The 13,047-nt window shown below is 40.5% G+C and overlaps 1 protein-coding gene across 1 annotated transcript in view; it reads left to right on the top strand.

Moving 5' to 3' along the window:
• The window catches only part of Slx4ip (SLX4 interacting protein), a 143,313-nt gene extending 135,334 nt beyond the window's left edge, over window positions 1–7,979 (top strand). The window contains 3 exon segments of the mRNA XM_063248698.1: window positions 2,829–2,929; window positions 4,132–4,261; window positions 4,263–7,979. Of these exon segments, the coding sequence (XP_063104768.1) occupies window positions 2,829–2,929; window positions 4,132–4,261; window positions 4,263–4,856 (825 nt within the window). The 3' untranslated portion in view covers window positions 4,857–7,979.
• The last annotated feature ends 5,068 nt before the right edge of the window (window positions 7,980–13,047 follow it).

Here is a 13,047-nt window from a genome sequence, read left to right as displayed (position 1 = left end):
CTAAACCATAACATGCTTTGATAGTTCCAACTTTAGTATGTTCAACTGGTCTCAGCAGCATGCCCAGAGATAGAGAAAGGCTGATGTCCTGTTGTGGAGTTTGCCTGAGTGATAGGGAAGCTGGCTCCCTAGATCAGAGTTCTTAGATGAAAGGTCTTGACCTAAATTGGTTTGGGAATTCTTTGTAAATAAAAAAGTTTTAAATATAAATCCTCAGTTATTCTCAATAATTTAAATAAGGGGTACAGTGAGGACTAACAAGTAGCCAAGAGTACAGTATGGCAGGAAATTATATTTACAGATTTTATTCCTTTGCCTAGGCTAAGAGCTAGCTGTCAATCATTTATGAAGGCCCCAAATAGATCCTCTGATTAAATACTTGAGCCTCCCATGGGCTATCCACTGTGGACTTTGCATGGCAGGCTGGCAGCATCTTTGTGTTGGGTTTGTCTGTATTTCTTGCAGAAGATCATAGGATCATTCTTATCCTCCTTGGAAGCCCTGAATGTGTGTCCAACCTTCTGACCATTCACTGTACGTTTGCACCTTGAAGTTTTGCCTCAGGATAAGCCACAGGTTTCATCTTGATGTCAAATGTGAGGCTCACTAGTGATCAGGACAAAGTCTTTTGAGAAATCCTTTCCTGGATGATAGCTGCTTCCCTAGGAATACTTGAGGAAGTGGGCCCACGGCCTGTGATTGGGGCAGGGGAAACCCTAGAAATGTAAGAAAAGATTTCTAATGAGACCTGACAGTTTAGGGCCTGAAGAAGCCTAATCTTTTTTTTTTTTTTTTCCTGCCCACCCAGTTTTCATACAAATGTAAATATGCCTCCCTCCCTCAACAAATTGCCAAATGTGGTTTTAATTTGTAAGCAAGAAACCCCGCCGTGTCCTTTCTTTCTCCACCCTTCCTTTTTTTTTTTTTTTTTTTTCTTGAAAACGAAGTCAAAAGTTTTGTACTTTTTGAGCTGGACATTTCCTCCTGTCACTGTGTCACTTCTCTGTTGTCCCTTTTCTTTAGATCCTTTCCCCCACTATAGTCAGAAGAATTTAGGATGAGAGCTATTTCGTAAAGAACTTTTTGAAGTTCCCAGAGGAAATGCACAATGCTCTTCAAACCGGATTTTAAAAATAAGTAAAGGCAGTGATTAAATCCAATCTGAGATTTGAAGAGAGTGTCGCTGTTGCAGCATCATACTTCACGTGGTGTAGGCCGAATCCATTGTTGTTATTTATGACCCTGTCTGCCTTCCATTGTAGACTTCTTCCAGCCTTGGGGAATTTACATCATTCCTAATAGCAAAAGGCTTTCTGGTTCCCACAGAGTTGTTCAAAGCCTGACTCATGCTTCTTATGTTAATTGTTCAGCTCTGAAAATGCAGCACTTACAGGGTGTGGCTGAAAGGGGAAAATCTACTGTACTTACAGGGCATGTTTAGAAGTGTTTCACACATAAATCTCCATTGCTCTCTCTGTCTTTCCTCTCTCTGTCTCTCTTTGTCTCTGTCTGTCTGTCTGTCTTTCTCTTTCTCTCTCTCTCCTCTCTCCTTCTCTCTGTCTATCTCTCTCTGAACTTTTAAATCATCACTCTGTTTTGATCAGCATGTAAATTTGTAGGAAACAGAAAGCCAAAAAGAGAGATGCATCAGAATGCAGTGTAATCCAATAAAGCCTGTAATAATGTGCTCACTAACCATTAAGACTAACTTGGGTTATAACTGGATATTGAGTGATACCCACTGGGCCCAAAGCCAGGGGCACTGTTAATGCTGAAGGCTCCTCACGTCTCAGTGGCATGGACCGTGATGGGTGAAGCACATCCCGTCCGCGTGAGGGAGAGCCAGACATGATGTCGATGGCTACTTCTTTGCAGGGTCACCAGAGCTGCTACTGTTAATTCCCAGGGATCTGCTGACAACATCCCAATGCTGTTCTTTGTGCAAAAACATTTTATTATGGAGTAAGGCCCCAGCTGATAAAGGAGTTCTATTGCAAGAGAATTGTTCAGATTTGTTCATAAGCCACCAAAGTGAGTCTTATACAGTACATCTGTGAAAGTTTACAACTCGAATATTCTTAAGTCAAAGACTTACTGTAATTTGATGGAGAAAAATACTTAGTGTCTTGGAAAATAAGAGAAGATAAATCATTGTCTACCTGCTGAACACAAGTAAAAGATTCTAAAAGCATCCATGTGCCAATGTTGGCAAAAATTGAGACTTATACGTTATAATTACATCCTTTTGACACTTTCATTGGCATGTAAAAATGTAGATAAACAGATAATTTATGAATTACCATGATAGTGTTAATGTAAGAAGAAAACAGTTTTTCAGTAGCAAGAATGACAAATACCTATTTTGAAGATAGCAGTATTAAAAAGTTTAACTCTTGATATTGTCTTGAGAGGTACAAATGGTCATATTTCTGTTTTTATAAGTAGGGAGAATATGGGAAATGCTTAGGATAACCAAGATGTGCTGCCCACTGTGCTCCCAAGTCTTCTTGCACGCACGCTGTGAGCTGGCTCAGTGACTGGACTTTTTAGGCCACAGAGATACCAGATACTGGCTGGAGGGATCACTTACATTACAAGTCTTGTATAGTCATGGTGCACAGTAATGTACGAAATGTGTAGACTGGCAGTCAGAAAGAAGTTGTAACTTACCTAAAAATCCTAGATAATAAAGTTAAAATAGCCTGTAACCCTAAGCAATTTCATTTAGTTTTTATAAAAATAAATCTGTGAGCATTCAAAGTGTAACTGTTTTCTCTCACGTTCAGCTAATAGATTTCTGGTTGAACCTTTGTTATCTTTTGGAATAGACAGAAAGAGCTCTCCATGGAGTGTCTGATTATTTTGCTGAGTGTGCGGAGAGTCCACTTCCTCCCAGTGCAAAGCTCAAGAAAAATGCTTTGAAAGAAATGTAGGTCCTGCATGTTTACTTTTTTGATTTTTGACTGCTTGTATGGGTAAATGGAGTCTAGAACTGAATGGAAGTGCATAGAACCTAATCACAAAAGCCCCGTTGGTACTGATCCTGCCCTCGGTTACATGCTTGCCCTTCCCACCCTCTGACTATTTCTCGTACTCTCTAGGTAGTGGGTATGGAGTCCTTGCTTCATAGGTATGTTGCAAGGTGTAATTAATTAGAAGCTCTTTGAAGATAAAAAGCCCTACTGCTAATGTCTTTCATACAATTTTCAGGGAGACTCCAAACAGATCTAGAGAAGCACATTTCTAAAATACTCATTCCTACTTTAATGTAATTATGATAACTCTTGTGCTACTGGTAGTAACAGTTTTTATACTAAATGCATATTGCAGTTTCAATGTTCTGAGTTTGGTGGTTAAAGGATTTTGTTGCTTTTCACAAATTTCTGGCCATTAACTTCTTTCTGAAGGTAAGATGATTTTCCTTGTGCAGTTATTTTACAATCAGAGAAAAAATTTCCCTGACTGTTGTATGCTTGTAGAAAAGGGGTTGAGATAGATACATGCATGGATGGATGGATAGATAGACAGACACACAGACATATTGGCACTGTGTTGTTTGCCATAATTGTGCTTTCTTCCATGCTGTCTGAAATTTTCAGAAGAGCACTTCAAACTTTGTTAACTTGAGTCCAACTCCTCCAGTTATAACACCAGGTAAAGTGTGGTTATATTTGAAAAATATCCTGAAATAGGCTGAGAGGAACTCCAGAGGATTATTCTCTGCTCACAAATAGCAATTGTAAACAGACACACTCTCACATATATATGACTGAGCTTTGGATATAAGTATGTACACATAGGGAAAAACCATGTGCAAGCTCTGGCAGTTTTGGCCCTAATAGCTGAAACAAGTGCCTATTTGTCCTAAAGAGTGAACCCCATTACAACTCTGTTGATGATCCTAGTGACCAAAAAGCAGAATATGTCCTAGTAAAAGGGAATTATGTACAAGTTATTCTTTAACTCTGTCTGTGTGTAAACTGCATATGGGATTTTTCTAGCTATGCTGGGAAGGCAAAGAGAAGGCAGCTAGCCCATGCTTCCTGCTCAGCCATAGGAAATGTGGTAGTGGGGGCTGAAGGCAGCCATGTCATTTTTATGCAACATAAAATCTTTACTTATTCTTCTTAGTGTGAAAAGAACTGAAACAAAAAGTGTCTCAAGCAAATCACAGATCCCCAGGGCCACTGTGGGAACATCTAGTGACTCAGAGATTGCAGTGGTGGCTAGGAGGAGCAGTGATTGTCAGACCTCATCCAGCACCCCCATCAAAAGCCGTGGGACAAGTCAAGGATTACATAAAGGCAGTGGAGAGCCACCAGAGGCTTCCTGTTCAAAAACTGGAAAATGTTAATCAGACTCCACCAGAAGACTCTAGCAGCCAGCAAAAACCTCATCCTGGGGAGCGGTTAAAGGCAAGGATCCTGAGCAGGAGTGCTGTCTATAGCTGTGAGTCAGCATCACCAGGTCCAAAGCAAAGTCCACAGGCAGCCAAAACACAACAGAAACGCAGGAACTGTGGCTCTGCAGAAGACTTCGACCACCACAAGAGAGTTTCTCTTGGAAGTGATCAATTAGTCTCGGGAGAAATAATAGTGGAAAAAAGTGCAGCTGTCAGTGTTTTGCCAACTGTGGAGCTGTCAGATCTGGGATTACCTTTGAAACAAGATTTGGCAAAAACCATATCTAAGGAAGAGTTGCATGTTTTGGAAAATCTCTCCTCCAAATAACTTGCAAAAAATAACCTAGTACAGGCACAGCACATCAGCTCAGCCACAAACACAGTGAGATTATCCATAACTCAGGGCAACCTGACCAAAAGAAGACAGAAATCACAAAGAATTGCAAAGTCATAGTTGAGGATATAGTGACCAAATCTGTGAAAAGAGAGCCACATGTTTAGATGCTGAACTATAAAAGGAATAAATAAGAATGATTATCATAAATAAAAAGTATGCATCATGTTAGGGTCCACTTCCAAGCAGTTGCCTCCAGGAGACTATGGTTATTATAATAATGTTGCTGCTTTCTTGTCATATTTAGTAACTGTCTTCAAAAATTAATGACGGGTTTGGGGGCTTAGCTCAGTGGCATAAGCACCTACCTTGCAAGCGCGTGGTAATGAGTTTGATCCCTGTTACCAGTAAAAGAAAAAAAAATAATAATAATAATGACAAAGAGGCATCCACCTTGCCAAAGAGGATACCATTTGTGCAAAGACTGCATAGAGAACAAATCATATGTCCTTTCTTGACACATTACTGTGCAGACCTTGTGTTGGGGCACATACGGACAGTGCCATAATGCTGCAGTTCTGTGGTGGGGGCACAGTTGATCATCTTCTGCCCAGTGAAAGAATAAACAGTTCTCAGCCTGTGGTTCCAGCACCAGCGTCATGGTAACAAATTAAAAGTGTGGGTATTAGGTTCCACCAAGACCTGCTGAATGAGAAACGGGGTATTTCTGAAATGTGCTCAAGTCCAAGAAACACTGGACTGATAGGAGGCTCCCTAGTATGAATTCGCCCAGCCTGGCTACCATGGCCTCCAGCTCATCAGCTGGGACCACGTGTGGACATGTATACCCTCCGATTCCTTCAAACTCATAAAATACCAGGGCTCAATGAATGAGTCAGTCTGTTCCCAGGTTCTATAGTAGGACAGCCAAAGCACCTTGGGAGCCCTGGGGAGCTGATACACTCATAATTGCTGGAAGTTTGTGGGTAACTCATCCTTGCATTATGGGAAGACATGGGAGAGGCTTGCTCTTGCTTGCAGCTCAGGCATGCCTCTGTCCATGCCCTTGCACCTCCAGCATTTTGGGGAGATTCAGGACAGACCAGAACCCAGTGGAACTTAGGAGCCAGAATTTCCATTTTTTTTTTTTTTTTTTTTTTTTTTTTTTTTTGTTTAGAAGGCTTCACAGGTGGTTTGAATTCCCTGTGCTTGCACAGCCCATCCTCGTGGTATTACAGGTACCGCAAGTGCCACAAGTAGCCCAAGAAGGCAACCAGGAAGGTTCATTCAGGGTCTGTTTTGATTGTGGGAATTTTGAAGTTTTTTCTGAAGATTAAAGTCAGTGAAAAACAGAAATTCAGCAGTGTTGTTCACTTTGGACATTTCAAAAATAAAATCACAGTTTCTGAGATATAATTCTCTGAAAGGTATTTGAAAATGCATTACTAGGAAGTACCTTACGACAAATCTTAATGATTGGCTTCTTAAGGCTGCATCTGACAGCCATATGTATGAACTTTATTACTTTCAGTCACCCTGGAGATGAGCAGAATCCAAGGACTATAGGGAAAGCCACTCCTTATGGGGCTTTGGTTGCTAATTCTTAGAAAACGAAGCATTCACTCAGTTTCATTCTAAAGAAATAACCATATTCAAAGGCTATCCATCCAATATATTTGTTTTTCTGCTTACCATCAGGTGACTCTTTAGCATCTCCCCCTAAGCAAAAGAAAATCATATGTAGTCCCCAAAATCTTTACATTAACAGAAAAAAATATCAACAAAGTAAAAGAATACAGAAACAGGCACAAGGTAGATTCATGCTTGAGATGAATGTGTGATTTTTCCTATCTCACTTTGCTCTTCCCCCATCTCCTTTCTCCGAATGTATTGTGTAAGATGAGGTCCATCAGTAGGCCACCATCTTTCATGGCACTGTTTTGTGTCATGAGGTCCAACTGTGGTCACAAAGCCTGGCCTCTTGTGTATTATTATTTTGGAATCCCTGCCTAGAAACTTGTCCCATTCCTGCAGTTCCAGCCTCACTACCTCCTCTAGAAGCATACCATGGTCCGGCCCCTGCGGAGGCTTTCTTCCCTCTCCCAGCTGACTCCAGTCAAAGAGCTCAGTAGGCAAAAATTGAGCCCAACAAAATGGTACCTCCGCAGAGCTGATTCTCCTTGTACAGTAGTGGGTATACTGTTCAGAAACGTCCTGAGAAATGCAGAACATTGATGGCTGTGACCCATCACAAGCCCTCTCTGTTAGAATGGTCAATATATATACTGTTTACAGTGTGTCATTGAATCATCTTAAACTGAAAAAGAATTGTTAGATCAGTTTATAAACAGGGAGGACACAAGTAATCTCACTGGTAGATTAAAAAAAAAAAACAAAAAAAAAAACAACTGCTCTCTAGAAGAGAGTAGAATAAAAACAGTGGCCCTGCCAGAAGCTATTGCCTGCTCTAGAAAAGGAGATACTGAAAATGAGGTCAGCAGAGGAGATTTTATTGAGAAGTTTTTATTCATTAGCTAACCTAGTCTTTATGGTTAAGACCAATATGTGCATGATCTTCTTTCAAGGGGAGTCTTGACTCTAGAGTTTGTTGTATTTAGAAAGATAATAATTCTTTGCACCCGTGGGTTGTAGATAGATGTGGTCTTTCACACAGACTTTATGTACAATGCTTTTTAACAGGATTAGCAGGGCAGAGGTGGCTTTCAGCTCCCATACTGTGGCATATGTTTCAGGAATTTTGCCTTTAAGCACTTTCCTTCCACATGTCTGAAACACCACCCCTGGGTCTCTTGTTACTTGAGTGATTGTGTGATTCTTTGGATATGTGGGAATACAAAGGGGAAAATAGATGCTAGGAGTTTTTTTTGTTACTTATTAGGTGGGATATGAAGGGTTCTCTACTGCTCTGAATGGTATGTATTTTGATGCTCTTAATAATTTAGTAATTTTATCTGAAAGCCTGAGACTTTGTCAATATCTATAGTCAAAAAGAACAAATTATACAGCCACTCACTACTCCAAATTAAATCTTTATTCAGATCCCTGTGACTCGGAGGCTTGGAGGAGATGTTGAGCAGATCCAGCTAATGTAATAATTTTGAACTCTTCTTCTAACTTTTTAACTCGCTCAATGTCTTAGTTTCTAAGCCACTTCTGTGTTTTCAAATGACATTTTAATAGGTAGACATTAGTTTTATTTTAATAAATGTCCATAAACAAAAAGTGTCTAGGAAACATCTGTGTGATTTTTCTTATACTTTTTTTTTTGGTCACTGGAGTTTTAACTGTCATCTGGCTATACAAGATTCTTTAAATGCAAAGGAACAAACATGGGGAGAAGAGGGAAAGTTGCAGTAGTTTTGTTGTTGTTCCCTCATTTTAGTACTAAAAGAGAAGGGGAATTGATGTCACTTTTTTAAAAAGCAAGACTGGGGTATTGTTCACTGTCAAGTGAGTGCTGAGCATGCACAGGTCCATGGGTTTGCCCCAACCCCTCTGTACACATACGCAAATCCTCCATCCAATTTATGGAGAATGTAACTATCTCTGAATGAAATATCTCAGGATATATCGTGGTGACAACAGTGGGATCACAGTGTAATTGTTTCTTGTTGGTGTCATGTTTGGATTTTTGCATGGATTATTGTGTGTATCAGTGTCCTTTGATTTCAAAAAGTTTAGTGAGGGCAGAGACACATAAGCGAAGGAACATGTGCCCAAGACAGAGGCCTCAATTCAGTGTGGCCATTCCAGGGTTCCTAGCACTTTTCAGCAGGCCCTACAGTAATATTTCCACAAGATGAGTGAGTGGCCCTCCTCTGAGATAAAGCGCGGCCTTCCTATGAGCCAACAGTTTTCTGTTAAGCATGCTGTGACTTGAATATGGAAATCATCGTAATTTCTTTTCTCTTATGAGGAAATTTCCATGAATGGTTTGTCAAGACAAGAGAATTCATTCCTTGGTATTGAAACATTACCAAAATAAAACACGTTGGAGCAAGTTTTAAAAAAATCAAAATTAAGCTGGTTCCTCTTAAACTGTTTAAAGCCTTCCTTAGTGTAAAATAAATTAAGCATTGTAAAGTGAAGTTAATTCAGGTAATTAGTACAGCAGTTTTAGGGTATAAATAAGCTCAGAAATCTGCAAAACTCCCTTTAATTTGGTTTCTATATTTATTTAACAAGACAGGAAATAGTATATGTCAATAGAGCCCACAAGGAAGGAATCTGAATGAATGAGTTTATCTTTAATTACCTAGAATTACTACTAACTTGAATTTGAAGACATTGAAATAAGTTTCATTTTGCAGCATAATTATTAACATAGACCATAATACCTTATAGTTGCCATTATAGATCCATATCACAAATTTTGACACCTAATTTACTTCAGCAAAAATAAATAAAATAATGCTTTTGCCCCAGAAGCCTCTGCTGAGGCAGGGATGAGTTTGATAGAACCCCCCCCCATCACATTCTTCATTTAAGTTAGGAGCTAAACACTACCATAAACACCAGGAGACCTCTTTTTTCCTATTGATCTTATCTTCTTATTTATTTCAAACTTTTAAAATAAATAATTATATGTCAAAGTGGTGAAGTTATATAATAAAAATATACCTGTTTTATGAAGAAAAGATGTTTTAAAAAGGTAGTGTTACTTTTATCCTTAGCCCCAGAATGCACATCCAAAATGCCCTTTTCTAAACATTATTTTAAATCATTTTCTTTGTAAGAAACATTGTCTTCCTAGAAGCAATTGGTAGATTTTGAATATTTTATTAAGATAATCAAAAGAGCCATTGAAATCATTGCCCCCTAAAGATTTCAGTATACAAAACCCAGTGTAAAATATTGGAATTAAATTTTCCCCTTAAAAGTTTTGGGGTGCCTCTTACATGTGAGTTTGTTTCCATTTCTGCTCCCAGCTGTGAGCTAAGACAAACCTCTCATGAGGGATTAAAATACATAATCTTGACTTCTTTCCAGGGGATCTTGACATCCCCCAAGTGATTGTGCTCCCATTTTCTGTGTGTATCTAATCCTTGTTCAGGACTGATAAAACCCTGGGTCAGCTCTTTCTCCACATCCTTTATTTCAGTATCATGGGCCTCTCTGGTCACTTGTAATTAAATTTCCCCCATGGCTCGTCCATGACTCCGTAAGTTTTTCAGTATACATTGAGAGCACTATGCATGAAGCACAGAGAGTGACTACAAATGATAACGTATAACCTATCCTTCATATTCCTCGTCCCAGGGGCTATTGTGTGGCCCTCCACTGGACATGGGGTCTGGGCTGGGGAACTGCATAACAGCAGGGTGCTACAAGCTAGAAAGTGGGTCCAAGTTGCCGTTTTTCCACTCAATGGGAAAACCTAACCTTATAGGCCTCAATTTCTTCATATGTCAAATAAAATTAATATTTTAAGTGCCACCCATATCACTCAGAGTAATCAGGTAAAAAATACCACTGCCATGTATTCATTTCTCCATGTATTTAAAAATGGTTCTCTACACTGGCCACACACTGGAGTCACCTGGATAGGTTTTAGTTCCTAAGGTTTGGCCTGAACATTGTTTTAAATCCCATCAGTAATGCTATGTGATGCTTAGTTAAAAACTAGTCTTTAAATTGTGTGTTTGTAAATTTAAAAAGTGTGTGTGTGTATGTGTGTGTGTGTGTGTGTGTGTGTGTATGTGTGTAGTAGGTGCTAAAAGAGGCAGGGTGCGTGAAGACCTTAGTCTCCCATAGGAGAAGAGCTTCCTGCAAATCCAAAGTGCCTATTTCCAAACAAGTAGGAAAGGCTGTGGAGACAGTGTAGTCTGCTGTCACAAGTTTAAGTCACAGAGATGGGTTTTCTTTTCCCCTAAGGCTCCTCTGCGTTTGTCTTGCTGCTTTAGGCTGCACATGTGAACACAGCACTTGGTCTTTGCGGACATTGGGAAATTGTTACCCTCCTTTGTAAGAAGAGTTTTTAAAGCACCTAAATAATTGTCTGAAATTCTTACATAAACCTCTTGAGTTTGCCTTTGATCCATGATCATTAATATCATTAATAGGCTCTCTGAAAGTGCGTGTGAATCTCAAGTTAGCATTTGGCAGGGCAGTGGAAGAATGAACGCTTTTAAAATAGTTTGGCTCAGGAAGCGCATCTGAAATAACCCTGTGGGAAAATCAGGAGAACTTCTTCTCCAAAGGATTACCTAGGATGAGATACTGACCTTGTATTTTAAGTTCAGTTACATTTCTTAAAACCTCATTCATTACTCTGCCTGATTTATTTTAGAGGGTGAAGTAGGCTGTGGGAGGGGACTTTATGATGATATACAATTCTTAGGGTTGCTTTCTGGTTTTTGCACTGTTCCCAGAAGATTTTTTTCCATCATAATGTACATATGTTTTAAAGACCACCAGCTTCATGACATTTTCCACAGTTTTTCTGTCAGAAGGCAGAGCTGGGGACTGCTCTCCCGTGCGAGCCGAAGTCAGCCAAGCCCCAGAAGGCCGAGTGTGTGCAGGGCAGCGGGTTGCTGACCTCTGCGGGGGAGAGGTCAGTTCAGCACAGAAGACTCAAAAGGGAGGAAGAGAAAGCAACTCCTCAGCAGGGAGTTTGACTCGCTTTAGGGCAGAAGAGCTTTTATAAATGAGTTCCCAGTCTCCCACGCCCTCTTGCCTGCTCTTCTATTGCTAGTCCTGTCTCTGTGTTTGGATGGGGACACACACACACACACACACACACACACACACACACACACACACACAGAGCTCTTATTTCCATCACTGTCTCACATCCGTCTGTCTCTCCACCTGCCCCTGGAATGGTGGACAGATTGGCAGAGAGGCAATGGATTGACTGGGAATTTTTCTGGGCCCAGTGGCTCCCTGGGCCTTTTCAAACTCTCCTTCACACACTTGACTGGTGAGAAGAATGCAGAGGGCTCTTTCCCAAACCCGTTGCAAGAGCCCAGGAGAGTTAGGACCATTCCTATTGTCAGAGGGAGAAGGTGAAAAGATAAATCCAAATGACCTCCAGCCAGGATGTGAGAGCCTGGACCAGGTGTCCCAGATGTGTCCCAGGTGGAAAATCCTCAAAAACCTTCCTGAGGACACCAGAGGATTGTGAAACAATGGCATGGCTTTATCTGTATGTTCTTAAAATGCCTTCCTAGGGAGCCATTTTCCAGTTTCCCAAAGCATTCTGCTCAGCTCAGTGACCATCTAGAGTGGGGGGCCTCAAGCATCCGGAAAGCCTTCTCAGGCATCTGGCCAGTGAAAAGTGTCCATCAATCTAAAAGTAATTCCGAGAGCAAGAGCCCTCCGCAGAAACACAAGGATCTTGTTTTGATGCCAAGAATCTCCAGTTGGAAGAATGTTCTAGATCTCACCTGAAATCTGCAGATTAAAAGACAAGCAGACTTCATCCGTCTGTAAATTTGCTACAGCAAACTGGTTACGCTCACTCTTGAATTTGTAGTTCTTGGAACCGGTTTATCAAACTGCCTATTTAGGGGCCCAGATTGTAGAAATGACTTTGGCTCTTGTAGTGTATATCTGTCAAATCCAATGCCAGATCCCAATAATATTTTAGGAAAGCTTACTAAATTTAAGAGGAACCTTAACTTTGTACCAGCAACTATGCAGTCTACCAAGGCCAGTTGCCCACCACATGAGAGCAGTCCTGGGAGGAGGTAAGTGGAAGAGAAAATTGGACTTGATACTTTGCCCCTTCCCAATCCAGAAGAAATGGCTCCAGTAGATTGATGATAGCCAAGGAGGGAAGCCCCTTGTAGGAAAGGGATGCTGTGGGAAGAGGGGGCTATTGCAAAGTATTTTTGAAATGCTCATCCTACTGAAAATCTTATCGCAAAAACCAGAATCAAATAGCATCATATCATTTCATAAAGATAGGAAACTAGCTGTAGACCTTAAGTCCTAAGGCTCACCAAAGCCAGGCATCTGAGCTCACCTCAGTTGGCACCAATTTTTTAAAACTGGTGGGAGTGGGAGGGACAGAGGAAAGAACCATTTTGTAATTCTCATTATTCACAGGCTTAAGTCAGCTATCTAAACTTACAGATCACACACTTGTGGAATTTAATTGGTCACCCAAGGTCCCCCCCTCCCCCTTTCTGGTTCTGTGGTTCATTCTCTTGAATGAGCTTTTCTTTCTGCTACACTGGTAGCAGGCACTGAATTGATCAAGGAAAAAGCCGACAATTTGTATAGTTACAAGCAAATACAGCATCTACATGTGACATGGCTGGTATGTTTCCCTTTGTAAGAAGCT

Source organism: Cavia porcellus, unplaced genomic scaffold (assembly GCF_034190915.1).
Source record: "Cavia porcellus strain 051 isolate PalLab524CR breed Dunkin Hartley unplaced genomic scaffold, mCavPor4.1 scaffold_5, whole genome shotgun sequence".
Lineage (NCBI taxonomy): Eukaryota > Metazoa > Chordata > Mammalia > Rodentia > Caviidae > Cavia > Cavia porcellus.
The sequence above is the reverse complement of the archived record's forward strand: the minus strand, read 5'-3'. Positions and strand labels throughout refer to the sequence as shown.